Source organism: Hyperolius riggenbachi, chromosome 3 (assembly GCF_040937935.1).
Source record: "Hyperolius riggenbachi isolate aHypRig1 chromosome 3, aHypRig1.pri, whole genome shotgun sequence".
In the NCBI taxonomy this organism is placed as follows: domain Eukaryota; kingdom Metazoa; phylum Chordata; class Amphibia; order Anura; family Hyperoliidae; genus Hyperolius; species Hyperolius riggenbachi.
In genome coordinates, this window is record NC_090648.1 from 254,991,046 (window position 1) to 255,016,679 (window position 25,634).

Sequence of the window (25,634 nt, forward strand, 5' to 3'; positions counted from 1 at the left end):
GTTAGACGGGGGCTCCGTCTATTTATATTGTACAGTGCTGCAATCTACTGCAGCACTGTACTGGGGACAGCCTCGTCACTGGGCTGTCCCCTAGATAGGCTCTCCGATCGCGATCCCCTCTTATAGGCCGATGCCTATGAGAGAGGATTGCCGTGATTGGCTGGTGGGGGAGGGAGTGGGGAAAAATAATAAAAACAAAACAACAAAAAAACAATAAATTAATACAAAAATAAATAAACATGACTGTGTGTAACACAACTAACGCAGCAGATTCATTGCTAAACGCACGGCATGCAGCGCTTTCTAATAACGCCTTTTGTTACACACAACGCAACGTGTGCACTGTGAATGTCGCACAGACCCAGTATTGCTGTGCGTTAGCCTGCGTTATAAAATTTTCTAACGTGTGACTTTAACGTCACACTGTGAAAGAGGCCGTATGGCACTGCAGCGAGCTCTTAAAGCTGCAGAGCACTACATTGTAAAAAATAGCCTGGTCACTGGGGTGTGGGGGGGGGGGGGGGGGGAGTGTAAGTCTATAGTCCTGAAGTGGTTAAATCCATCGTGCAGACATCTGTGTTTTTTAGTGATCTTCTGGACTAATTACTAACCATGATTACAATCTGCGTGTCGAGATCACTCAGGAGAAACACGAATAGGATATAGGTCTACATCCCTTACTTAGTAAGCGACCTGCCTGCTTTCAAGACAATTTTGCCTTGGATCGCTGTGCTTTTAGTGGCTGAATAGTGTACTGGTTAAGGGCTCCGCCTCTGACACAGGAAACCTGGGTTTGAATCTCAGCTCTTCCTGTTCAGTAAGTCAGCACCTTTTCAGTAAGGAGACATTGGACAAGACTCCCCAACACTGCTACTGCCTATAAAGTGCACCATAGTGGCTGCAGCTCTAGCCCTTTCAGTCCACCAAGAGTAAAGCACAATATAAATGTTACTTGTCTTGTCTTTTACTATAATCTTAAAATCTTCTCTGCAATATGATTTCAATAGACACCTCTATATTATACACAGCATATATAAAACAGCATTAATCAGTTGGGTTGATCATTTTAAGTAGTACTTCCATGTCATTGCATCAAGCCTCAGAATGCAAGTTTGGCTCTTTTTTTTTTTTTTTTTTTTTTTTTTAGAACTACCCTGATTGTATTTAACACATGGGTGTGAGGGAATAAGGTTAGTAGTAGGGTCAGCCATCTTTTTGTTGTATCTTAGGCTTAGAGTAAAGTATCACTATTTCAAAGTTGCCTGGGAATCACACCACTAAATACTGATTACCAATAAGTCTGATTACATGCTACCTTTAGAATTATGAAATTGTGTAATTGCAGTCTAAAAGTGGCCACACCATTTTTTTTTTCTTTTTAAAGGAATACTATCGATTCACACATTTTTTCAATTGACACAGGAATTGTTTGGGAAGTGCTGCTAAGTACTGGTATATACATTTTAGTAGCAACTTCTTTGTTTACGGTTATCAAAATACATTCAAACTTTACTGACGGCCAAAACTGACGGCTGACTGAGCCATGAGGAGAGGGGAAATTCCCCTCACACTTGATCAGTTAACTCTATGTGTAACTCTGCATGTGACAGAGAGAACAGCTGCAGCTCCTGTGTCCTGTGTTTCTGACTGACGTGTCTGAAGAGAGCAGAGGAAATGTAACTAATTCTCACAGCTTTTTCATACTGTTTTTGCTTTCAGAGTTTGATATGTTTGATATTTGCTTTCTGTAGTCTGATATGCAACTCTGGCTGTGCATTGAAGCAGACACCCCTTCTGCAATTGATTTGTCCCAATATAGCTAAATCCTACCCTCCATAAATTACAGTTTTTGCCTCTGATATTTAACATGCAAAGTAGGAAAATGTTTACACAGCTAGTTAGACATTATTTGCACACTGTCATTTTAGAACACTTGGGTATCGATAGTATTCCTTTAACCTGAGGATTACAATTTTTCTGATTGATTCTAAAAATCTGATGCATCTTCACACGTTTACATTTCCATGAATTATTAAGATGATTAAAGAATCAGAGAAAATGCTTGGATCTTTAAATCAAGAAATTGACAATCTATCTTTAAATAGACCAGAAACGATATAAAAGAAAAGTTTTATACATACCTGGGGCTTCCTCCAGCACCATGTACACAGATCACTCCCATGCTGCCATCCTCCGCCTTCTGTATCGTCCGTACCGGGTCCTGTAACTTCGGCCAGTCTGTGCGAGAGAAGTGTACTTTCTACGTATCTGTCAGCCAGCAGTTACCGGACTCGGTACCCGCGATTAGGAAAGGCTGAGGACAGTGGCGTGGGAGTGATCCGTGTGCATGAGGCTGGAGGAAGCCCCAGGTATGTATAAAACTTTTATATAGTCTCTGGTTTGCATTAAGGTGACCAGCGTGACCACACACGATACAATAAAATAATCCGATTTTTACAGCCACTCAATAAAAATAAGCAATTTGTTTTGCAAGATTGTATGGTGTGTGGTAGATTGACAATTTTATGTAGAGAGGCAAGCCATTTTTTCAATCATTTTTTCATATTTGGGTAAAAGTTGAACACACATGTGGTACATTGGTCAGATTTTAAAAATGTTACAATCAGAAAAATTGATTTGTAAATATTGAATTTAAAAGAAGTGTATACAATTGTATGGTGTGTGGCCACCTTTACAGCATTCGATTTTCATAAAGATCCCCCCCCCCCCAAAAAAAAAAGTCAATGCAGCCATAGATAAATTAGATGTTTTATGATAATGGAAATGAACTCTGAATGCCAAATGTGTGACACAACACATAACGGCTTGTACATGCGTTTTATGACCACCACACTTTATTATTTTACTCTTTAGTCTTATCTCCTACCACTCTGCGTCATTCTGTGCTGTCAATGGGAATGCACTATTATTTTAGCAAAACATGACATATAGATGACTTTACGATGTAAAATGTTTCTGCCTACTGATCCATCTTATTTTATCTGTATTGTTACGCTTTTTACTTTATTATGACTTTTAAACTTGAGTATTGTGCTCATACACATACATAAACTTGTTCTTTACATTTTTATTTATATTTCAAATATCACTATTGCTATTTGGAAATACAAGTGTAGCTGTAACATCCCCTTCTGCCACATATTATAAGTGAGCAGAATCCCGGCGGGTTCATTGGAAAAATAAGTACCACAGGCCACAATTTACACCTGAAGAATAAAATATTTCTATGTAGGCGATAAATAGTTTTTCCTAAATTAACTAGCTTTTTGGAAATGCACAAGTGTCTCCTAAAAACAGTCCCTAGTAGTGGTCTTCATATACTTGCACTTCCTATCTTTGTTTGAGATGAGTATTTTTGACATTGTGCCCGCAGAGTTAAATATTTATTATTTGAAAGCAGCATCAAAGGATCATGTGACGCTTTTTCTATATTTTAAGGCTCTTGTTAAAGCCCTTTTTGGATTCTAATACTGGAAGCATTGATGTAGGAGTGTTTAACTATAAGAATAAGTATTTGGACTGCTGCCCAGAATTCTGATTTAGACTAAAAAGCTTTTATAGATACAAAAGTTGATAGAACAAGTTATGTAATAATATTGGATTGTTGATAGATATATTTCCTTTTCAATATTGAGGCCTCTTTCACACTAGCAAACGCATTGCTGTGCTTTGCACTGCTGATACCATTCACTACAATGAATGGGCCAGCGCTGCATTTTGCCCAAAATGTGTGCAGCTGTGTTAAATCACATTGCACTGCTGTACAGTGAATGAAGTGTAAACATCAGACAGTGCAGTGCCTGGTCACTTCTGAAGTTCTTGCATGTCACACACACACCATATGAAAGGTGCACTGCAACCTGTATAGTGTGAGTGAGGTCTTATACTTTTTGGGCACTGTTATCAGCTGTGCATGTATCGGATTTATTTACCAGCTTTTAAGTCTGAGTATTGAAATTGGACCCCCCACCTAACCTTCTTTTGAGACTTGTAGGTTTAGAGTCAGGGGTGTGTAAGAGGCCTAAAGGCCCATACTCACGGGGGACGGCCGTCGCCGCAACCGCGTGGCACGCGCGTGTTGCGGCGACAGTTCCCCCGTGTGTATGATGCGCGCGCCCCGAACCGTCGCCCGTCGGAGCTGTCGCCAGGCGATTGACATGTTCAATCGCCGGCTACAGTCGTCGCCGCAACCTCGCCGGAACTGTCGCTAGCCCCGCATGTGTATGCGGGCTAGCGACAGCTACCCACACACACCACACGGAGCTTCCGGCGGGGGGGAGGAAACTCGGCGACAGCTTCCGCCGCATCGCTAATCCCTCTGCTGCAGTGTGCGGCGACAGCTACAATTGTACCCCCGTGGGTACTTAGCTTAAGTCTAAAACCTAGTCTAGCTCGCAGGACAATTTTTTTTAAATGAAGATTTAACAATTGAACAGCGTCAAACTAAGGGGTGGACCTATAGCAAACATGGAGGGATGGCTCCCCCTTTCCATTTCTGCAGAGTAACACAGTGGAGCAGTGTAATATTTATCTGCCTCAGTGCTGCTTCAGCAGAAAAGGATCAAGATGAAACGTGGCCCGAAGCAAGATGCTAGCCTTCACTTTCCCCATAGACTTTTAGGTAGGTTTAAAAGGGGAGGGGTGTTATCAGCCACACAAGGGGGTTTGGATTCCCAGAGGGTGCCCTGTGTTTATTTTGCTGAAGGGTCCCATGAGATGAGTTGTTACTGCACCCCAGCTCAAACTGACAATGTTACACTGTCAATGGTGTGCTTCTCTGGATGGAAAAGCCCTTTTTGTTTTTTGTTTTTTTGTGCTATTTTTTACTGCTTACATAAATGCACATTGTAAGTTCTGGAGGGCCACGTAAAATGGCAATGAGGGCCACATTCTTCCCGCAGACCTTGTTTTTGGGGTTTTGAGAATCAAAGATTGGCTAGGCCATAGAAGTGGAATTTTAGATTTTTAAAAGGTTTTGCCATGCCATGGTTCCGAGCAAGGAAAGGACTGTTGATGTGGTGATTAGGGATGAGCAAGAACATCTCTGGCAGTTTTGTGATAATTTCCTTGAACTCTAGGTGGTATCACACAGTTTCGCTGAAACTAATTCACAAATGCAAGTCAATGGGACAACTTTAAAGGTTAATAGCCAAGCCCCTTTATATGTTGGAACCATCACATTTGCTAGGCATGTGTAGGAGTACAGTTACAACAAGAGGAAATACGTTTCAAAAGTGTTTTTTTTTAATTTTATTTTTTTAGAAAATTACAGTTAAAGTAGGCAAGTGAAATATCTAAGCATGCGCAGTGGGGCGTGACTGGGACAGTCGGGGACTGTAGCAGAGAAGACTTCAGGAGAACAGAGCAGCCCAGGAGGATGGCGAGGGAGCCCACAGCCTACATATTCTGAATGCTCGGCCTGCATACTTATCTCTAGTTAGTGATACCAATAGTTTTTAGGGCAGAGAAGCAATAGAACAGCCAGGTAATGAGTATATTTAAAGACTTGAGGACCGCAGTGTTAAACCCCCATAAAGACCAGGCCATTTTTCACAAAAAGGACCACTGCAGCTTTAAGGCCTTGCTGCAGGGCCGCACAACACAGCACACAAGTGATCCCCCTTTTCTCCCCACTAACAGAGCTCTCTGTTGGTGGGATCTGATCGCTCCCCCAATGGTTTTTTTTTTTTTGTACAAATATTTGTTTTATTTTTAAATAGTGTATTTTTAACATTATTTTTACAGTGGATCCTCCCTCCCCCCGCCAGCCTATCACTGTGATCGGCTGTCATAGGCTTTAGCCTATGAAAGCGGATCACCCCTGAGCCATTCATGTGGAGATGCGCACGTGATGCCTGCGCGATCTCCTGCAATACCCGGCCCAAGGACCTTACGCTGATCGGCACTAGGCAGTCCTGGGGCTGCTGCCATGGCCACGCCCATCGGTGTGACGCAGTCGGCAAGCGGTTAAAAGGAAGGATATCGATGACCATCTGTATATTCCCCACTTGTTTTATATCCTGCTTAAAGCAGGATTAGCACTACTGGATTTCATTTTTTTTTAACAGGCCATTCATACATTCTGTAGGAAAAGCATACATAATTTATTTGAAGATTTGATTTTTATTTTTTTTTGCAACCGGTTTTGCCTGTTGCTGCTTGCTGTCCAGCTCTGGTAGACCCATTTCTGGCACTCTAAGCATCCCATCTTTTGTAAAGCTACTTCCTGCTTATACAGGCAATAAATCTTATGACTGCACACTGTCTCCCTCCACAACACATTTTATGGGCGGAAATCTGCTTTCTCTGGGCATGACTAGATGACTGGATATGCTAAACCATCCCTTGCTTCTCTGTGCTGTCATTTCACCTAGTGAAGAGACAGACCCTGTGTGTCTGTGTGTGTGGCCAGAGGATGGAATAAGATCAACAGGATAATGCAATGTTTAGAAATACAGATCTCATTATTAACTGCAATAACTGTATAATGAGTGCTTGGTTAAATTACAACTTTATAGTGGTTCTAACTAGTGACTTTACAGTCAGTTGGGTAAATTGTGGCTGCTCGGGTAAACTGCAGCTTAACCTCCCTGGCGGTTTATTAAAATCCGCCAGGGGGCAGCAAATACGTTTTTAAAAAAAAAAAAAATTTCTTTTTCATGTAGCGAGACAATGTCTCGCTACATGATAGCCGCTGCCGAGCGGCATCCCCCCAGCCCCTCCGATCGCCTTCGGCGATCAGAGATCAAGAGATCCCGTTCAAAGAACGGGATCTCTTGGAGGGCTTCCCCCGTCGCCATGGCGACGGGGCGGGATGACGTCACCGACGTCATCGACGTCGTGACGTCAAAGGGGAATCTGATCCACCCCACGGCGCTGCCTGGCACTGATTGGCCAGGCAGCGCACGGGGTCTGGGGGGGGGCGGCTGCGGCGACGCGTATAGCGGCGGATCGGCGGGTAGCGGCGGCGATCGGAGGTTACACGCAGCTAGCAAAGTGCTAGCTGCGTGTAACAAAAAAAAAATTATGCAAATCGGCCCAGCGGGGCCTGAGCGGTGCCTCCCGGCGGCATAGCCCGAACACAGTTCGGGCTTACCGCCAGGGAGGTTAATGACTGCTGTATTTAGTGGCTCTTACAGGATAATTTACGGCTTGAGAGCCCCTCTAGGCTCTGCCTGTAATTAGTGGCTTTACTGCCACTGGGGTAAATTGCGACTTTACGGTAGCTATAAATGATGGCTTTCAAGCCACTTAGATAAATTGTGGCTTTTTAGCTGGGAAAAGTTAGTGTTAAGCATATATAGGGTGAGGTTAGTGTTGTGTACATAGGGAAGGGTTAGTTTGAGATTTGGTGCAAAGAGAATCAGTGCAAAATGCATACATTTGCATCAACTTGGACTTAGTTGCAGCTCTTTGAACATCCCTACTTCTCAGTTGCACTTGTAATGATCTTATATAACCAGCTGAAAGTGGCCAATTCTATCTTCTGTCACACTGCGGTTTACATTAATTATATGGTTTATTTCATCCTAGGTGTTTTTTCTTCTATATAACATACAACATTACAAAAACCCTAGGTGGTTTTTAAGTTAAGATTGCATATCACATATTAATTTGCAGGGGCGTTGCTAGGATCCTAAGAGATCCGGGGGAATTTTTGGGCAAAAATGTGTGTGGCCACGGAACCAGAATGCGGGTGTGGTCATGGGTGGAGCCAAATTTACATGAACTTTCGCTCAGGTACATAACATCAGATACTTACCTTAAGAGAGGGAAGACTCAGGATCCTAAAGAGGCTTCCCTCAGTACTCTGAGCTGAGCGCAGCTCCCCTGCCCCCCGGAAGATTAGCGACTATGCATTTACAGGGAGCCATGCATCGTTGTGTGTGTCCTCACTGTTCCTCCCCCGAATCCCCTTTCCCAGCAGAGTAGCACATCAGCTGGCAATTCTCCCCTTAGCATCCGAGAATTAGACGCTAAAACTTCTAGTTTCTGATTTCTTCTCAGACACTAAAGGGGAGAAGCCCAGAAGAGATGTCTGCAGAGTCTGGACATCTGGGCAAACAGCCAGAGGTGAGTACTGCTGCCCGCTGCCACACTCTGCCTGGGGGACATCCGAGCACCCCAGAATGGATCCAGGGCACGTGCCACTGATATTTGGTGCTAGCAATGCTCCTGTTAATTTGGCATAACCACATTATTGGTGAACGGTGTTAAATATTATTTTGGCATAACCACACTATGGATGCATGGAGCACTGGTGTCTTACGTTAGTTTGGCATAACCACATTGAATGGAGCACTGGTGTCACGTTATCTAGGCTTAGCAATGTTCCAGTCACTTGTCTGTTGGATGGCAAACAAACACAAAGTCAGCTGAAGGATCCATGACAAACACCATAAGCAGGGGCGTAACAGACTATGACCTAAAGTTGAAGAGAAATCGAGAGCCCAATATGGTGTAGTATGTCAAAATTGATTGGAAAAATGAAACAGTGAGATTGTAATACTCACAAACACGGGTTACCACCTAGGTAACCACTCATTAGGCAGGTGAGGAGATTAGACCTGTCCTCACTCAGGATTAAGAAGTCGCTCTCTGTAGATAGGAAGAAAGGGGGTAGATCACCCCTCCACCTGGGGTGGACTCAAATATATTGGTAGGTGAACAGAGGCGCCAGAAGGATAAAAGTACATACAATTTTTAAAAAATTGCTGGGAGGAAGTGGTGGACTCGCCTCCGTTAAAGCAGACACCAAGGACTGTAAATGTATAGATATACACATTTATTGAAAATACCCCAAAGATGCAATGCGTTTCGCGGGCACAGCCCACTTCTTCAGGCAATAAGCAGGGGATAAACAACAGCAATTCAGTTATAGCAAGCAGAGCACCTCTAAGTTGACGATGACCTAAGTTGTGGGAGCTAAGGGGACCTGGACCTGTGCCAAAGTGCAGATCCGAGGGATACTTTATTTTCTTCTAGGGATTGGAGTGACGGGTCCTCATTCCTCTATTTGCTGTCACATAACATGTAGAAATTAGAGCCGCAATTTCACTGGTTGTACGGTGGCTACAGTAAAGAGGTGTGATGACCTTTTGATCTGCTCATTGGAAGAAGGTAAAGTATTACTTCCCTCAGCTCTATAGTGTGAGGGGAAGGGGGGGGGGGGGGGGGGAAGGTGGAGAAGATTGTGTCAACTTCAAATTACTCCCCTGACCACACGCATGCCATTTACTGGTCCTGTTTTATCCAGAGTTTAGTGCCACCCAGAAGAGACACTGGAAACCCATACAAAAAGAAACTTCACATTGCTGGTGTGCTCTGTCATTATTACACAGGTATTGGGTTTATGCATCTGTTTTGGGTCATGCAGCAGGCTTTGGAAGTTTTGTTTCCAACACAGATATATCTGACAGCCCCTGCAAGTTTGTAGTGTGCTGATGTACATTGCACAAAGAAAGCTGGAATAGGACTGTGGCTCACATGAGACATTTGAAAGTGCACCCATCTTAAATGTGCATTTGCAAATTCCTGCAACCTTTATCTGTATTTCAATCAGCTGGATGCTTCCTGGTGTTACTAGGTATTTGTTCAAAGGTTTAAAATTCCTCATCTAAGTTAGGTTGGAAATATTTCTACGTATAAATTGGCTTTCAGATTTCCTCTTTGAAAATGCAACATTTTATATATTTATAAACTTTTGATGTATGTTCTGTTCTCTCTTTTTCAGATTTATTTAAAGAACAGGCATTTATACACAGTTGAAGCCAATAATGCACGTCAGCTGGTTGAGAGTGCTGCAAATAATATAGAAAAACTTCTAGGGAACCGCTCTAAAGCTCTTGTGGTAAGTGATATGTGTTTCCCAGAGACTACATTATTTTCTGCTTGCCCTGAATATGGTACAGTAATGTTTGGTCACATTTTATATGGTTACAGATGGAGGCCAAAAAAGTTAGTAAAATGCAACAGTAATTTAATACAGTAGTTGCATATAACAAAACCATAAAATTATTTAATTTCTATGGGCAGCTTATGCTATTTTGCACAAAACATTTTTTTTTTAATCTACCTTGAAGTAAGTATATTTCTTTCCTCTGAAAACTTTCTACAAACGCTTATTATTAGGACCACAGGGGACACAGTGAAAAGCCTGAAGCATACTTCCTAGTTATAACTCATCCCTGTTGTAAGGCAATGTAACCTGGGAGCACTTTTCAGTAGCTTTGGCTATGTAGTGCCACGATGTGCACATTAAGGTCTCACCTGTGTTGCCAACTCGCCCCTTTAATTACTGTCCAATTTGTACAGATTCTTTGTTTATGTATGAACAATGAATTGTGTGGATGGACAGGGAACTTATTTTCAACACCATGCATCTGTCTGCCCACCTGACTACATGGGAAAGGGTGGTGAAGTACCAAAGATTTCAGCATTGCTCTTTGTGGATGCTGTGTTGCACATGGCAGAGGTCTACTTTAAAAACCGAGCTATAGATCAGTATCCTTGATGCCTGTTTTGTGAAAAATATATACATGCTGAAGAAAGACATAAAGCAATATATAATCCCATGCATTATAATCACTAGAACATTAGTAAAGTATCTATCATTGAGACAGGATCTCTTGCCCAGTACAAACTATAAGAATATTCTGTACCAGACTTGTATTGCTGTTTCTTCTGATGTACTTTAATCTTGGACATCTTGTCTCCTTGACGTTCAAGATTATTTTGACTATTGATAAGACACACTCTCTTTGTGTATGAATAATCTATTTATTATGCTTCGTTATTAATTGTTGCTTGTGTGGATTAGGTTGGGGAAATATTTATTGATTTACTGACAAAAATGTAGGCTAAATATTGAATCATGCCAGTGGTTTAGTAGACCTCATCTTCCTATGGAGAAGGACTTTGCGTGCACATTTTGTTCTATTTTAACCTCTACAAATGTACTTCTAAAGGTACTTACACACAAAACTGTTCAACCAGTGCGATTGGGACTTGATTCTTCGGGGACAGTTTGGGGCTGAGAGCTGTGCAGACTCCTCCTGGGCTGGTCTTTTGCTTTGGAGGGTGGAGAAGGGGTGATATTTGATGCACAAGGAAACTGCTTCCGGCATAAGGGATGAGGTAGAGAACAATGCCCTCAAGGGTCATTGTCATTTAAAGATTCAGCATTCCGGATTTTAAAACAAGCTCAGGTTCATTGCTAGATTTTATGGTTGATCTTAGAAATTTTTGAATGGAGGAGTTTAGTTTGTCAGGGTTAAAAATATATTTAAATTAGGCATCAGGAAGGGGCAAAGGTAAAGCAAGGAGGTTAGAGCAATATCTGCACAGAGATTGCATGATCTCCCTGTATTTGTATGGGTTTTTCCATGCACCTCAGTTTCCTCCCACAGATTAGGAACACAGATACATGAATAGGCTTCCCCTAAAATGGCCTTAGACTATGATGGACGTGATTATGAAAGGGATTAGATTGTAAGCATCTCTGAGCGACAGTTAGTGGCAAAGTACCATATATACTCTGCAAAGGACTGTGAAAGATGTCAGTGTTATATAAATAAAAATAACCATTAACTTGGCAAATTGTGCACAACTGTTCTAGTTATTTCTTTATCATAAAATGATTCATTAAAACTTTTCGAGTGCCTCTGATTTAACGACTAGTTTCAGACCTGCACACAGTGGACACTTACTGATAACACAGAAGGACAGAAGAGACCTTTGCTTTACTATGTAAAATATCCTTCCAGCATCTTCACTGTAATCAAAGGGGAAACACCTTCGAACACTCCCCAACTCCATTACTAGATTGCTGTAACCATCAGAAGTGGGTAGCAACATCTTACTGGGTTGTGGAGCTCTGTGCCCACTCTTGGGCATTATAGCTCTTTGGGCACCCCCTGGTCTGGTGGATTGCCCAGTAGTAATGAACAGAGGAAGCGGGAAAAGGAACACTCACTTCTGGAAATTGGAGCTAACAAGTGAAGGCAATCCTTGTGACTGTGAGGAGATTCCTCAACTCTAATAACCGCTCATTCTGTCCAGAGCACTTTGTTGGGAGGGGCAAAAGCGACAATAAGGCCTGCCCTATGTTCCCATAAAGAACCGTGCCCACCCACTACTGGTAGACATTAGACCTCTTCAGACTCCCATCATTATGTTTTTTTTGTTTCTTTTTTTACCAGCTTCCATAGCTGGGAGTGTCACACTAAGGGATTTTTTGTTGTTGTTTGGGGAGGGGGGATCGCTCTACGTATTTGGCAACATGCACATTTTCTACGTTTCCTGGGCTGCAGTAACTGTTCAGACACAATCAGCCAGCTACTGCACATAGAGAATGATGGTTAGTGTTATGGACCCATGCGAGTTAAACCTTGCACCGTGTTACTAATTTAGGTGTGCGTTAAGATGCAATTCCCACCATCTCCCTCCAATCTATTGCACCTCTTATTGCTTACGCTGCTAGGGTTCAAAACTGTTAAGTCAAACTATCCTCCAGTCTTGGCCTCCTTTACAGCTTGGTCTCAGTTCATAACAATTCTCAAAACTTACTTAGATTCTTCCCTTCTTAAATTACCTATAGAAGTACTATCTCTATTGGCCCCTGACCTAGACTTAAAAAACTGGAAAGAAGCTGGCCTATCCTACATAACAGATTTATTTTCCTCTAACACACTTGAAATTCTTACTTTTTCGGATTTGAGAGAGAAATATACAATTTCTCACAGAGACGTCTTCAAATACTTATACATTAAACACCTTCTTATGGAACGCAAGCAATCTCTTCTGTCTGCTGCATCTAAAGCAGTAGTGGCTTTTCTCTCTTAGCGGTATATCTTTGTGGTACAAAGAATTGCTGAATAGTGCTCACACACAATTGCATAAATATAGAGTATCCAATCTTGGGCAGATGACTTCAATTGCTTACTCAACCATTCAGACATAGTCACCTCCACTAATATCCTAATATCATTCAACGCTTCTCCTCTTGTATTAATCATAGAGAAAGTTTCCATAAAATTCTGTTGAAATGGTATTATACCCCTAGAAGTATTGCCAACTTTTCACCCAAAAATTCCCAATTCTGTTGGTGTAACTGTACCGGATTTTACACCTTATTTCACCTTCTATGGGAATGTCCCTTAAACTCCTGAGCATTACGCCGCTCAGGTGATGCAACTTTGTGTGCCCTCCCCCCACCCCCCTGCTGAATAAATGTGCTGCAATACCTGAAAAACCTTCTGCTAACACTAGGCTAGCTAGTAAATGAGTCCTGCACCCGCCGATCCCCGCCGCTCCCCCGTTTATACATTACCCCGCCTGGATCCAGCGATCGGCGCAGCCTCCCCGGACAGCTCCGGTCTTCACTATGGGGATTATCACACATGACGTCAAGACATCGCCGACGTCATGTGCAAACCCGATCCTTCCCATAGAGAGACTGGAGCTGTGCCGGGAGGCTGAATGATCGCTGGATCCAGGGGGGGGGGGGGGATGTATAAACAGGGGGATCGCAGGAGAGCGGAGGGTGCAGGACACTTTTACTAGATAGCCTAGTGCTATGTGCATGGATGCTGATACACACACACGCTGCTTCCTGTTTAGCCGGAAGCAGCGTGTGTGTGTATCAGCGTCTATGGAGAGATGAGACTGGAGGCGAGAGAGCAGCGATTGGAACCAGGGAGGTGAGTAGTTTTCTATAGCGCTTCCCTGCTGCATTACTCTGCAGTCTGAGGGGAGATCGCACGGAGGGCGGCCCGGGGAGTGGAAGGGAGGGCGAGGTCGGGCTGCCCTCCCAGCGGCTGTGGCTCCCCCCTCCATCATGGGGGGCACCTACCTAACCTATACTGGGGCAGCTACCTATCTAACCTATCCTGGGGGGTACCTACCTATCTAACCTATCCTGGGGGGCACCTACCTATCTAACCTATCCTGGGGGGCACCTACCTATCTAACCTATCCTGGGGGGCACCTACCTATCTAACCTATCCTGGGGGGCACATACCTATCTAACCTATCCTGGGGGGCACCTACCTAATCTAACCTATACTGGGGGGCACCTACCTAATCTAACCTATACTGGGGGGCACCTACCTAATCTAACCTATACTGGGGGGCAGCTACCTAATCTAACCTATACTTGGGGCAGCTATCTAACCTATACTGGGGGCAGCTACCTATCTAACCTACACTGGGGGGCACCTACCTATCTAACCTGGGGGGCACCTACCTAATGTAACCTATACAGGGGGTCACCTACCTATCTAACCTATACTGGGGGGCAGCTACCTATCTAACCTATAGTGGGAGCATTAACTTATCTAACCTGTATTGGGGGCACCTACCTACCTAGCTAGCCTATACAGGTGACAACTATACTGGCTACATATATTGGAGGCACCTACCTAGCTAACCTATACTGGGGGCATCTACCTATCTAACCTATGTTGGGGGCAACTATTCTGGCTACCTATATTAGAGGCACCCACCTAGCTAACCTGTACTGGGGGCACCTACTACCTATCTAATTTATACCGGGGACGCCTGCCTATCTAACCTATACTGGGGGCAACTATACTGGCTCACCTATGCCTGGCTACCTATACTGGGGGGACCTATAGCTAGCTACCTATACTGGGGTACCTATTCTGGGGGAATCTATACTGAGTGCAACTATACCTGGCTAACCTATACTGCGGGCACCCATACCTTGCTGCGGGGGGGGCGCAATTTTTACACCCTAGCCCTGGGTGCATTTTAGCCTAGAAACTGCACTGCCCAGAACTCCTACTTAACTCCCTATATGGGTCAACTGGTTTTGATCTGTCTTTTATCCTGCTCTAATATACAGTACATGGCAGTTTTAAAATTCATTAATACTACAATTTCAGTTATTTGGTTTAGTTGGAATGTATGTTGAAATACTGTTAAAGAGACACTGAAGTGAAAAAAAATATGATATAATGAATTGGTTGTGTACTATGAATAATTACTAGAAGATTAGCAGCAAAGAAAATATTCTCATATTTTTATTTTCAGGTATATAGTGTTTTTTCTAACATTGCATCACTCTATAATATGTGCAGATTACACAACACTCAGCATTCAAAATGAGTCTTTCAGAGCAGTCTGTGAAGTAATGAACTCTCCTCTAGCAGAGGAAAAGTGAACAGTTCAATTACAGTTGAGATAATAAAAGTCAGATAACAGCCCTCTCCACCACTAAGTTAGTCAGGGACAGTGGCGGCTCCAGGATTTTTTTTTAGGGGGTGCTATGCAGGTGCTGGACCAATTTCCGGGGGAGCTGACGGCCAAAAATGGGTGTGGCTATCGCGCGCCGCGGCGAAGAAATGGGCGTGGTCATGCCCGGATGAGGGCGGGGCTAACTGTAATTTAAAGTGAACCCAGGGTGAGAGTGATATGGTGGCTGCCATATTTATTTCCTTTTAAACAATACTAGTTGCCTGGCAGCCCTGCTGATCTATTTGGCTGTAGTAGTGAACTGAATTACACCAGAAACAAGCCATGCAGCTAATCTTGTCAGTTCTGACAATATTGTCAGAAACCCCTGACCTGCTGCATGCTTGTTCAGGGTCTATGGTTGAAAGAATAAGAGGCAGAGGACCAGCACGGCAGCCAGGCAACTGGTATTGCTTAAAGGGAGATAAATATGGCAGCCTCAATATTATTCTCACCTCGGGTTCCCTTTAAAAGTGCAACGCAAAGACAGAGGGCCCAAGTTTTGGTGACCCTTTTCCCAGAAAATTCACATAATTGTGCAGGTTTTCTCAAGAAAATACACGTAATGTGAGCAGATTTTAACAAAAAACACGTCCAATGACCCCAATATGCACAATCGTTATCAGATATGGCTCCAATATGCACAATTGGTAGCAGATATGACCCCAATATGCACAATCGGTAGCAGATATGACCCCAATATGCACAATCGGTAGCAGATATGACCCCAATATGCACAATCGGTAGCAGATATGACCCCAATATGCACAATCGGTAGCAGATATGACCCCAATATGCACAATCGGTAGCAGATATGACCCCAATATGCACAATCGGTAGCAGATATGGTCCCAATATGCACAATCGGTAGCAGATATGGTCCCAATATGCACAATCGGTAGCAGATATGGTCCCAATATGCACAATCGGTAGCAGATATGGTCCCAATATGCACAATCGGTAGCAGATATGGTCCCAATATGCACAATCGGTAGCAGATATGGTCCCAATATGCACAATCGGTAGCAGATATGGTCCCAATATGCACAATCGGTGGCAGATATGGTCCCAATATGCACAATCGGTGGCAGATATGGTCCCAATATGCACAATCGGTGGCAGATATGGTCCCAATATGCACAATCGGTGGCAGATATGGTCCCAATATGCACAATCGTTATCAGATATGGTCCCAATATGCACAATCGTTATCAGATATGGCCCCAATATGCACAATCGGTAGCAGATATGACCCCAATATGCACAATCGGTAGCAGATATGACCCCAATATGCACAATCGGTAGCAGATATGACCCCAATATGCACAATCGGTAGCAGATATGACCCCAATATGCACAATCGGTAGCAGATATGACCCCAATATGCACAATCGGTAGCAGATATGACCCCAATATGCACAATCGGTAGCAGATATGACCCCAATATGCACAATCGGTAGCAGATATGACCCAATATGCACAATCGGTAGCAGATATGACCCCAATATGCACAATCGGTAGCAGATATGACTCCAATATGCACAATCCGTAGCAGATATGACCCCAATATGCACAATCGGTAGCAGAAATGACCCCAATATGCACAATCGGTAGCAGAAATGACCCCAATATGCACAATCGGTAGCAGAAATGACCCCAATATGCACAATCGGTAGCAGAAATGACCCCAATATGCACAATCGGTAGCAGAAATGACCCCAATATGCACAATCGGTAGCAGAAATGACCCCAATATGCACAATCGGTAGCAGAAATGACCCCAATATGCACAATCCGTAGCAGATATGACCCCAATATGCACAATCCGTAGCAGATATGACCCCAATATGCACAATCAGCATCACCTGAAAAAGAAAAGAAAAACCCATTTACTCACCTACAGCCAGAAGACCTTCTTTCCCGACCTCCTGTCCCGAGTCCCGACCTCATTGTGGCGCGCAGCGCCCGCGCGCCCACGATCCTCTTCCTTCCCGACGTCACGACGAGACTTCCTGCCTGCATGCAGAGAGCAGGGCTACGGGAAAATGGCCGCCCGAAGCCATGCACTGCAGACTCGAAGTCTGCAGAACAGGGCTCCGGGCGGCCATCTTACCGTAGCCCTGCCTGCTGCTCCGTGCTGCCGCTGTGTGAACTGACTTGGCGTCTTTTAGACGCCTGAAGTCAGTTCACTCCAGGGGGTGCTTTGGGGGTGCTTGGACAATTCTAGGGGGTGCTCGAGCACCCCCTTGCACCCCCCTGGCGCCGCCCCTGGTCAGGGAGCTTAATGGCTTGTTTGCATAGAGATAACAACTGGAGTTTCTCAACTCTTCCTGTACTGGAAACAATTACACTGATGTATCTGATCTTAATGTTTTTTTTTCTTAGCTGTACTACACATAGAGTTGAGCTGAAATTTTCGTAATTTCGCATTACTATAATTACGCATGCGAAATTTGCGATTACGATGCGAAATTAGCGTAGCGAAATTGCCATTAAAATCGTAATTGAAAATACCGTAAGCGTAATTTTCAACGCGAAATTTCGCGTTTCATTCATGCCGTAATTTCGCATTAAACGCTACCGTAATTTCGCGTTAAACCGTAACGCTCCGTATAATATAAAAAAGCCGCCGACTTTAAGGGTTAATAGCAAAGCCCCCTTAAATGCTAAGAGCCTCAAATTTGGAGAATATATTAAGGAGATCAGGAGGAATAAGAGGAAAATTTTTTTTTTCAAAAAGACCTTATAGTTTTTGAGAAAATCGATGTTAAAGTTTCAAAGGAAAAATGTAAACATTCAAAAACCCGCCGACTTTAACGGTTAATAGCAAAGCCTGCTTAAAGTTTAGGAACACCAAATTCCCAGGGTATATTAAGGGGATCAGTGGGAATAAGAGGAAAAATTTTTTTTCAAAAAGACCTTATAGTTTTTGAGAAAATCGATTTTTAAGTTTCAAGGGCGAAAATGTCTTTTAAATGCGGAAAATGTCAGTTTTTTTTGCACAGGTAACAATAGTGTATTATTTTCATAGATTCCCCCAAGTGGGAAGAGTTTTACTTACTTCGTTCTGAGTGTGGGAAATATAAAAAAAAAACGACGTGGGGTCCCCCCTCCCAGACCTCTTTAACCCCTTGTCCCCCATGCAGGCTGGGATAGCCAGAATGCGGAGCACCGGCCGCGTGGGGCTCCGCACCCTGACTATACCAGCCCGCATGGTCCATGGATTGGGGGGTCTCGGAAGGGGAGGGGCAGCCAAGCTTTCCCCTCCCCCTCCGAGCCCTTGTCCAATCCAAGGACAAGGGGCTCTTCTCCACCTCCGATGGGCGGTGGAGGTGGAGGCCGCGATTTCCTGGGGGGGAGGTTCATGGTGGAATCTGGGAGTCCCCTTTAAAAAGGGGTCCCCCAGATGCCCACCCCCCCTCCCAGGAGAAATGAGTATAGAGGTACTTGTACCCCATACCCATTTCCTTTAAGAGTTAAAGTAAATAAACACACAGACACTTAGAAAAAGTATTTTAATTGAACAAAAAACATAACCACGAAAAAAGTCCTTTAATATTCTTAATTAACCATTAATACTTACCTGTCCCTTTAAATAAATGATCCCTCGCAATATCCTCGGAAATGTTCTATCAGTTACAATGTAACAAAGTTATTACAATGTAACAACTTTGTTACATTGTAACTACGCCGCACCCGACGCCACTCGCCGCTCAGCCGCCGCATACGCGTCCGTGCAGGACGCTAAGTCCCCGCAGCTCCCGCTGTCCACCCCGCCCACATCTGTCACCCACATGTCACCCACATGTGGGTGACATGTGGGTGACATGTGGGAGAGGCGGGGAGGGCAGCGGAGCCGGCGGGGACTTAGCGTCCTGCACGGACCCGACAGAGCTCTGAGCTATATAGCTCAGAGCTCTCTAAAGCATCTTTGTATTTGGGCTCCAAGGAGCCCCATTGGTCCTTAGCAGACCAATGGGGTTCCTTCAAATCAGAAGGAACCCCATTGGTCTGCTAAGGACCAATGGGGCTCCTTGGAGCCCAAATACAAAGATGCTTTCGAGAGCTCTGAGCTATAGCTCAGAGCTCTGTCGGGTCCTGCAGCGCAGACGCGGCGGCGGCGGTGAGTGACGTCGGGTGCGGCGTAGTTACAATGTAACAAAGTTGTTACATTGTAATAACTTTGTTACATTCTAACTGATAGAACATTTCCGAGGATATTGCGTGGGATCATTTATTTAAAGGGACAGGTAAGTATTAATGGTTAATTAAGAATATTAAAGGACTTTTTTCGTGGTTATGTTTTTTGTTCAATTAAAATACTTTTTCTATGTGTTTGTGTGTTTATTTACTTTTAACTCTTAAAGGAAATGGGTATGGGGTACAAGTACCTCTATACTCATTTCTCCTGGGAGGGGGGGTGGGCATCTGGGGGACCCCTTTTTAAAGGGGACTCCCAGATTCCACCATGAACCTCCCCCCCAGGAAATCGCGGCCTCCACCTCCACCGCCCATCGGAGGTGGAGAAGAGCCCCTTGTCCTTGGATTGGACAAGGGCTCGGAGGGGGAGGGGAAAGCTTGGCTGCCCCTCCCCTTCCGAGACCCCCCAATCCATGGACCATGCGGGCTGGTATAGTCAGGGTGCGGAGCCCCACGCGGCCGGTGCTCCGCATTCTGGCTATCCCAGCCTGCATGGGGGACAAGGGGTTAAAGAGGTCTGGGAGGGGGGACCCCACGTCTTTTTTTTTTTTATATTTCCCACACTCAGAACGAAGTAAGTAAAACTCTTCCCACTTGGGGGAATCTATGAAAATAATACACTATTGTTACCTGTGCAAAAAAAAACGGACATTTTCCGCATTTAAAAGACATTTTCGCCCTTGAAACTTAAAAATCGATTTTCTCAAAAACTATAAGGTCTTTTTGCAAAAAAAAATTTTCCTCTTATTCCCACTGATCCCCTTAATATACCCTGGGAATTTGGTGTTCCTAAACTTTAAGCAGGCTTTGCTATTAACCGTTAAAGTCAGCTGGTTTTTAAATGTTTACATTTTTCCTTTGAAACTTTAACATTGATTTTCTCAAAAACTATAAGGTCTTTTTGAAAAAAAAAAATTTCCTCTTATTCCTCCTGATCTCCTTAATATATTCTCCAAATTTGAGGCTCTTAGCATTTAAGGGGGCTTTGCTATTAACCCTTAAAGTCGGCGGCTTTTTTATATTATACGGAGCGTTACGGTTTAACGCGAAATTACGGTAGCGTTTAATGCGAAATTACGGCATGATACGACTGTGATGCGAAAATTACGCGAAAATTACGCTTACGCGAAATTTCGCGAAATCCTCCTTCATTACGATTATGTACTTACGGCCATAATCATAATTACACTAATTACGCGAAATTTCGCAAAATCGTAATTAGGTCATTACGCTCATCTCTAACTACACATACAAATCATAATATCATCATTTTTTTTCCGCTTCAGTGTCTCTTTAACTATGATTAGTTACTGTACACATCATTGTTGTTCTGTCACTCCAGATTTTTTCAACCCTGTCTTTTGACAATTGTTGACATATCTGTAACCAATTTTTCAAAACATTCAGTAAAAATGTATTGTTAAAAAAAAAAAAAAAAATGCAATTCCCACCAGTAATGTATGCACATGGCAACTGAGCTTACTGCAAAGTTTTCAATTTTCCTTTTCATTTCCTTGTTTAATACTTTGGAAACATTTAGGGCTCTATTTACAAAACTTTTCATACATGACTTATTTATCACCTATTTGATAAAAATAACCTTGCAACACATGTACAAGCAAAATAATCACACAAAGTAAGTAGCTCATGATTAACTTCATTTCAATATTACTTTTCTTAACTTAATTATATTATATTTTTGCTCTTTGGGAGCTTAAAAATGTAACATAGATAAGGTGAAAACAGAGGAAACCGGGTGAAAAAGCTTTGTGAACCATGCCCAAAGAACACTTTTAAGTATACAAAACATTTTACATTGTAGCATCATAGTAGGTGAATTTGTGCATTTTCATGATCTCTATTCTTATGTGTTCCTATTGAGGAAATGTCCCTCCATTTGCTGTTCTCTGTGATCCTCTCACTAAGGTAGAAAGTAATGAGAAACTTCTTCAAATAGGGACCCAGAGAGCAGTAAAATTCTTACAGGATTTTAAAGAGAACCTGAGGTGGGTTTGATAAATCATATTAGGACACAGAGGCACGTTCTGTATACAATGACAAGTCTTTGTGTCCTCTCAGCATTCCTCCAGCCCCCCCTCCCCCCCCCCCGGGCTCTGATGTCCCCCATTAAAAAAAGGTGCCAGGCTAGCGCGGCATGCAGATTGTCGCTAGCCTGTTATTTACCTCTGCCTGTCATTCACCCACTGCTCCCCCGCCTCCTGTATAGCGCGGCTCCCCGCCTGTGTCCTTTCCCTCCCCGCCTCTGTAAGCTTCTTTCAATCGGCTTACGGAGGTGGGGAGGGAAGGAACACAGGTGTAAATAAAAGGCTGGAGACAATCTGCGTGTCGCTAGCCTGGCGCTAGCCTGGCGCTGGGGACAGCAGAGTCTGGGGGGGGGGGGGGGGGGCTTTGGGAAAGCTGAAAGGACACAGAGGATTATCATCATTGTGTACAGAACGTGCCTCTGTTTCCTAATATGATTTGTCAAACCCACCTCGGGTTCTCTTTAATGCTTTCATAGACTAGTGTGTGTCATTTATCCAGTCAGAGACCTTTTCCTGGCTTCCTGTTCTCTAGGAAAGCTCTCACAAAGAGAACACCAAGTGAAAACTCCTGTATTAACTCTGGCCAAAATAAAAGCAAAATGTAAGTAGTTCACGCAAATTACAAAATAAGCCATTCAATCACTTCTAGGAATATGATTCTTTTCTATAAGCATTGATGGTGTGTGCTTTGCACCTCCTACCATGCAGACAGAATTACGCAGACCTGAACACATCTTTGCAAAGTGCCTGTAAACTAATAACAAAACCACAGAGCATTGAAAAACATAGCACAGGAAGCAGGTACACTACAATTGTCAGACATTCATGATTAGGGAAATAAGCTTGTGAAAGATGTACCTAGGAGGAAAACCTCACCCAATAAGTGAGTGAGATTATTCCATGCAGCTGCTCGAGTCTTTCCACATAAATGCTACCCATGCGTAACACACATGAGCAGTATTTAAAGGTTTAAAGGGAACCAGAGACGCCATACTAATAAAAAGAAAAAAGATTTTATACATACCTGGGGCTTCTTCCAGCCCCATAAGCCTGGATCGCTCCCACGCCGCCATCCTCCGCTTCCTGGATCCGTCGGTACTGGGTCCCGTCACTTCTGGCGGACGCGTCCAATTGTCCGCATGAGCAGGGGCTCCATCCATACCCTTACGCGTGCGGCTGCGCAGTATGCAGTCGCACGCGTAAGGGTATGCCGGGAACCTCTGTGATGCGGACAATTGGCCGCGTGCTGCCGCCAACTGGCCGAAACTACGGGACTCTGTACCGCCAGATACAGGAAGGGGAGGACGGCGGCGTGGGAGCGATCCATGCGTATGGGGCTGGAGGAAGCCCCAGGTATGTATAAAATCTTTTTTCTGGGGCCTCTGGTTCCCTTTAAATACACTCATTCCAATCGAAACTGTTCCTCAGAGGGTTTTTTTTTGTTTTTTTTTAAAGCTTTACTCGTTTAAATAAAAAAAAATTCTCTGCTCCTCTTACCACCTCACATTTGTAGTATTTTAACAAAAGTGCTATGAAGAGTCACCTGAAGAGAGGATGTGTGTGACACAAACCTGCCAATCCCATTTGTTGCCATGCAGGTCTCATCCACTAGAGACTTCTGGAGGTGAATCCGCTGTGAGTAAAGTAAACATTTAAAGGGATACTGTAGAGGGGTCGGGGGAAAATGAGCTGAACTTACCCGGGGCTTCTAATGGTCCCCCGCAGACATCCTGTGTTGGCGCAGCCACTCACCGATGCTCCGGCCCCGCCTCCAGTTCACTTCTGGAATTTCTGACTTTAAAGTCAGAAAACCACTGCGCCTGCTTTGCCGTGTCCTCGCTCCCACTGATGTCACCAGGAGTGTACTGCGCAGACACAGACCATACTGGGCCTGCGCTGTGCGCTCTTGATGACATCAGCGGGATCGTGGACACGGCAACGCAGGCACAGGGGTTTTCAGACTTTAAAGTCTGAAATTCCAGAAGTGAACCGGAGGCGGGGCCAGAGCATCGGTGAGTTGCTGCGCCAACACAGGATGTCTGTGGGGGACCGTTAGAAGCCCCGGGTAAGTTCAACTCATTTTCCCCTGACCCCCCTACAGTATCCCTTTAAGATTGGTTGGTAAACTCATATATGATACAATCAGTAAAATAAAATAAAGCTATTGATTTTGAACTGGAAATCAAGGTAATTTTGCTGCCACCGCTCTTTGGATTGAAATGAGGTGAAGAGACCTCGGAGCTAGCTATTCCTAAAAGCAAGAAAACTGTTGATTAGTTAGCTAGGGCAAAACTGGAACAATTAAATCATTAGTTTAATTACAAAAACTATACATACAAATATACATTGGAGCTGGCAAATAACTATATCTGGCAGCTGAACAGAATGGTTGGATAGTTATAAGAAAGGGATAAGAAATGAGGTAGAATTCCTGAAAGTTCAAAATTCCATTCTGGAGTCCAGTAAGCGACATATCTTTGGTTTGAATAATCCCACAATGGTGATTTGTGGCTGGTGTCCTGCCAGCGTATTTCTGTAAATGGAATTCGACAAGTGAACAAAGGACCAGGACCTGAATGGGTCACTGAGTTTTTTAGCAACTCTCTAACTGGGAGTGGCTATGACAACAAGCCATAGCTGGGGGGTAGTTCCCCCTTCAGGGAGAGAGATCTTGGTAAAATTCCTGGCAAGCTGATAACTCTGTGCCCATCAGTCAAATCAAGAAATGGATTGCATATTTGCATTCAGTAAGGCATCACAAATTCACAGATATGAAACTTGAGTGCTATTACATGAGTATTAGTACAGTGTTACTTTGCACCTGTATTACTCCAGGTTCTGAAGGTCGGGGTTGTCTGGAAACTTGCTAGGATGGGAATCAGAATAACCGTAATAAGTTCTGAAAAGATTGTTCATTTTGTATTTTCATCCTAGCTATAAAAGTGTGAAATATGGAAAAATATGAATTTCAGGGTTACAGTAAGCTCACCTGTCTGCTGTAGGACAGCTGTTTGGAAGGAACTATCTGATAAGATCAGTTTCTCTCCAGCTCTGGAATGAGGTGTGAATGTTGGAGACCGCTTCCTTCCAATAGATGTTTTATGATTTCTGTCAGCATTGATGACAGATCGATGGCTTGCTAAACAGTGGGTGACTGTCCTTCCAGTAGGGCCCTGATAAGAATTAATCTAATGAACTCTGCAATTTGGCCTGGCATAGCAGAGAAAGTTTGTCGGCTCTGGCTGCTGACACTGTAACTGTTATATGTAATGACGTATTCGATTATGAAATATGATGAATGCATAACAAAGGAGGCTGACATATATTTTTTTAAACCATACATACTAGGGTTCTTTCTTGCACCGGTAGTGTCTGGATCACACTCCTGAAACCAACATTTGGCAAATCCTGTAAAACTTAATTCACACATCAGATCTGCATGCTTATTCAAGGTCTATGGCTAAAAGTATTAGAGGCAGAGGATCAGCAGGACGACCGGGCAACTTGCATTGTTTAAAAGGAAATATATATGGCAGCTTCCATCCATATCTCTCTGACTTCAGGTGTCCTTTAAAAGCAAACATCCTCGTATAACTGCAGTAATAATTCCAAAATTAAGATACCTATAAGTCATGCTGCCACAATATTGGTTCAATTTTGCTAACCCACGCTTTCTGGCTGCCAAACCCTTCAAAGCGGATTAAATGTAAGGATGAGGGAGTGGTAGATATGGGGCTGAGCTAACTGCCAAAATTTGGGTTTTGGGAAACTTAAAGAAACAAAATTAAGTTTTGTAATTGGATCATTGGGGCACAGGAACAGGAAGGTTGGAGTGGAACAGGAAGGTTAAACATTTGTGGCTGAATTTGAACAATAACACTAGCATCCGTGTCACTCTTATCAGGTTACCTAGTGTTTCTTTTAGCTCGAATGTTTGTAAGGGCAGCGGCTGCTGGTTTGCTTTACTTTGCTGTACTTGTTCTAACAAAATATCTTTAATATACTTGTTTTGTTGGATGCTGTTCTTGTACTATGCGTGAATTATGTAAATGTGTTGCACATTCTTGTCTATAGATCACACCATACAGGACCATAGAAAAACATGACACTATG

General features: G+C 43.6%; 1 protein-coding gene across 9 annotated transcripts in view; it reads left to right on the plus strand.

The window, feature by feature from the left end:
• Positions 1-25,634, plus strand: part of CACNA2D1 (calcium voltage-gated channel auxiliary subunit alpha2delta 1) — an 846,695-nt gene that overhangs the window by 228,642 nt on the left and 592,419 nt on the right. For all 9 annotated transcript variants that reach the window (XM_068276177.1, XM_068276179.1, XM_068276181.1 and 6 more), the window contains exon 3: positions 9,755-9,871. In XM_068276177.1, the coding sequence (XP_068132278.1) occupies positions 9,755-9,871 (117 nt within the window). The remainder of the gene's footprint in view (positions 1-9,754; positions 9,872-25,634) is intronic.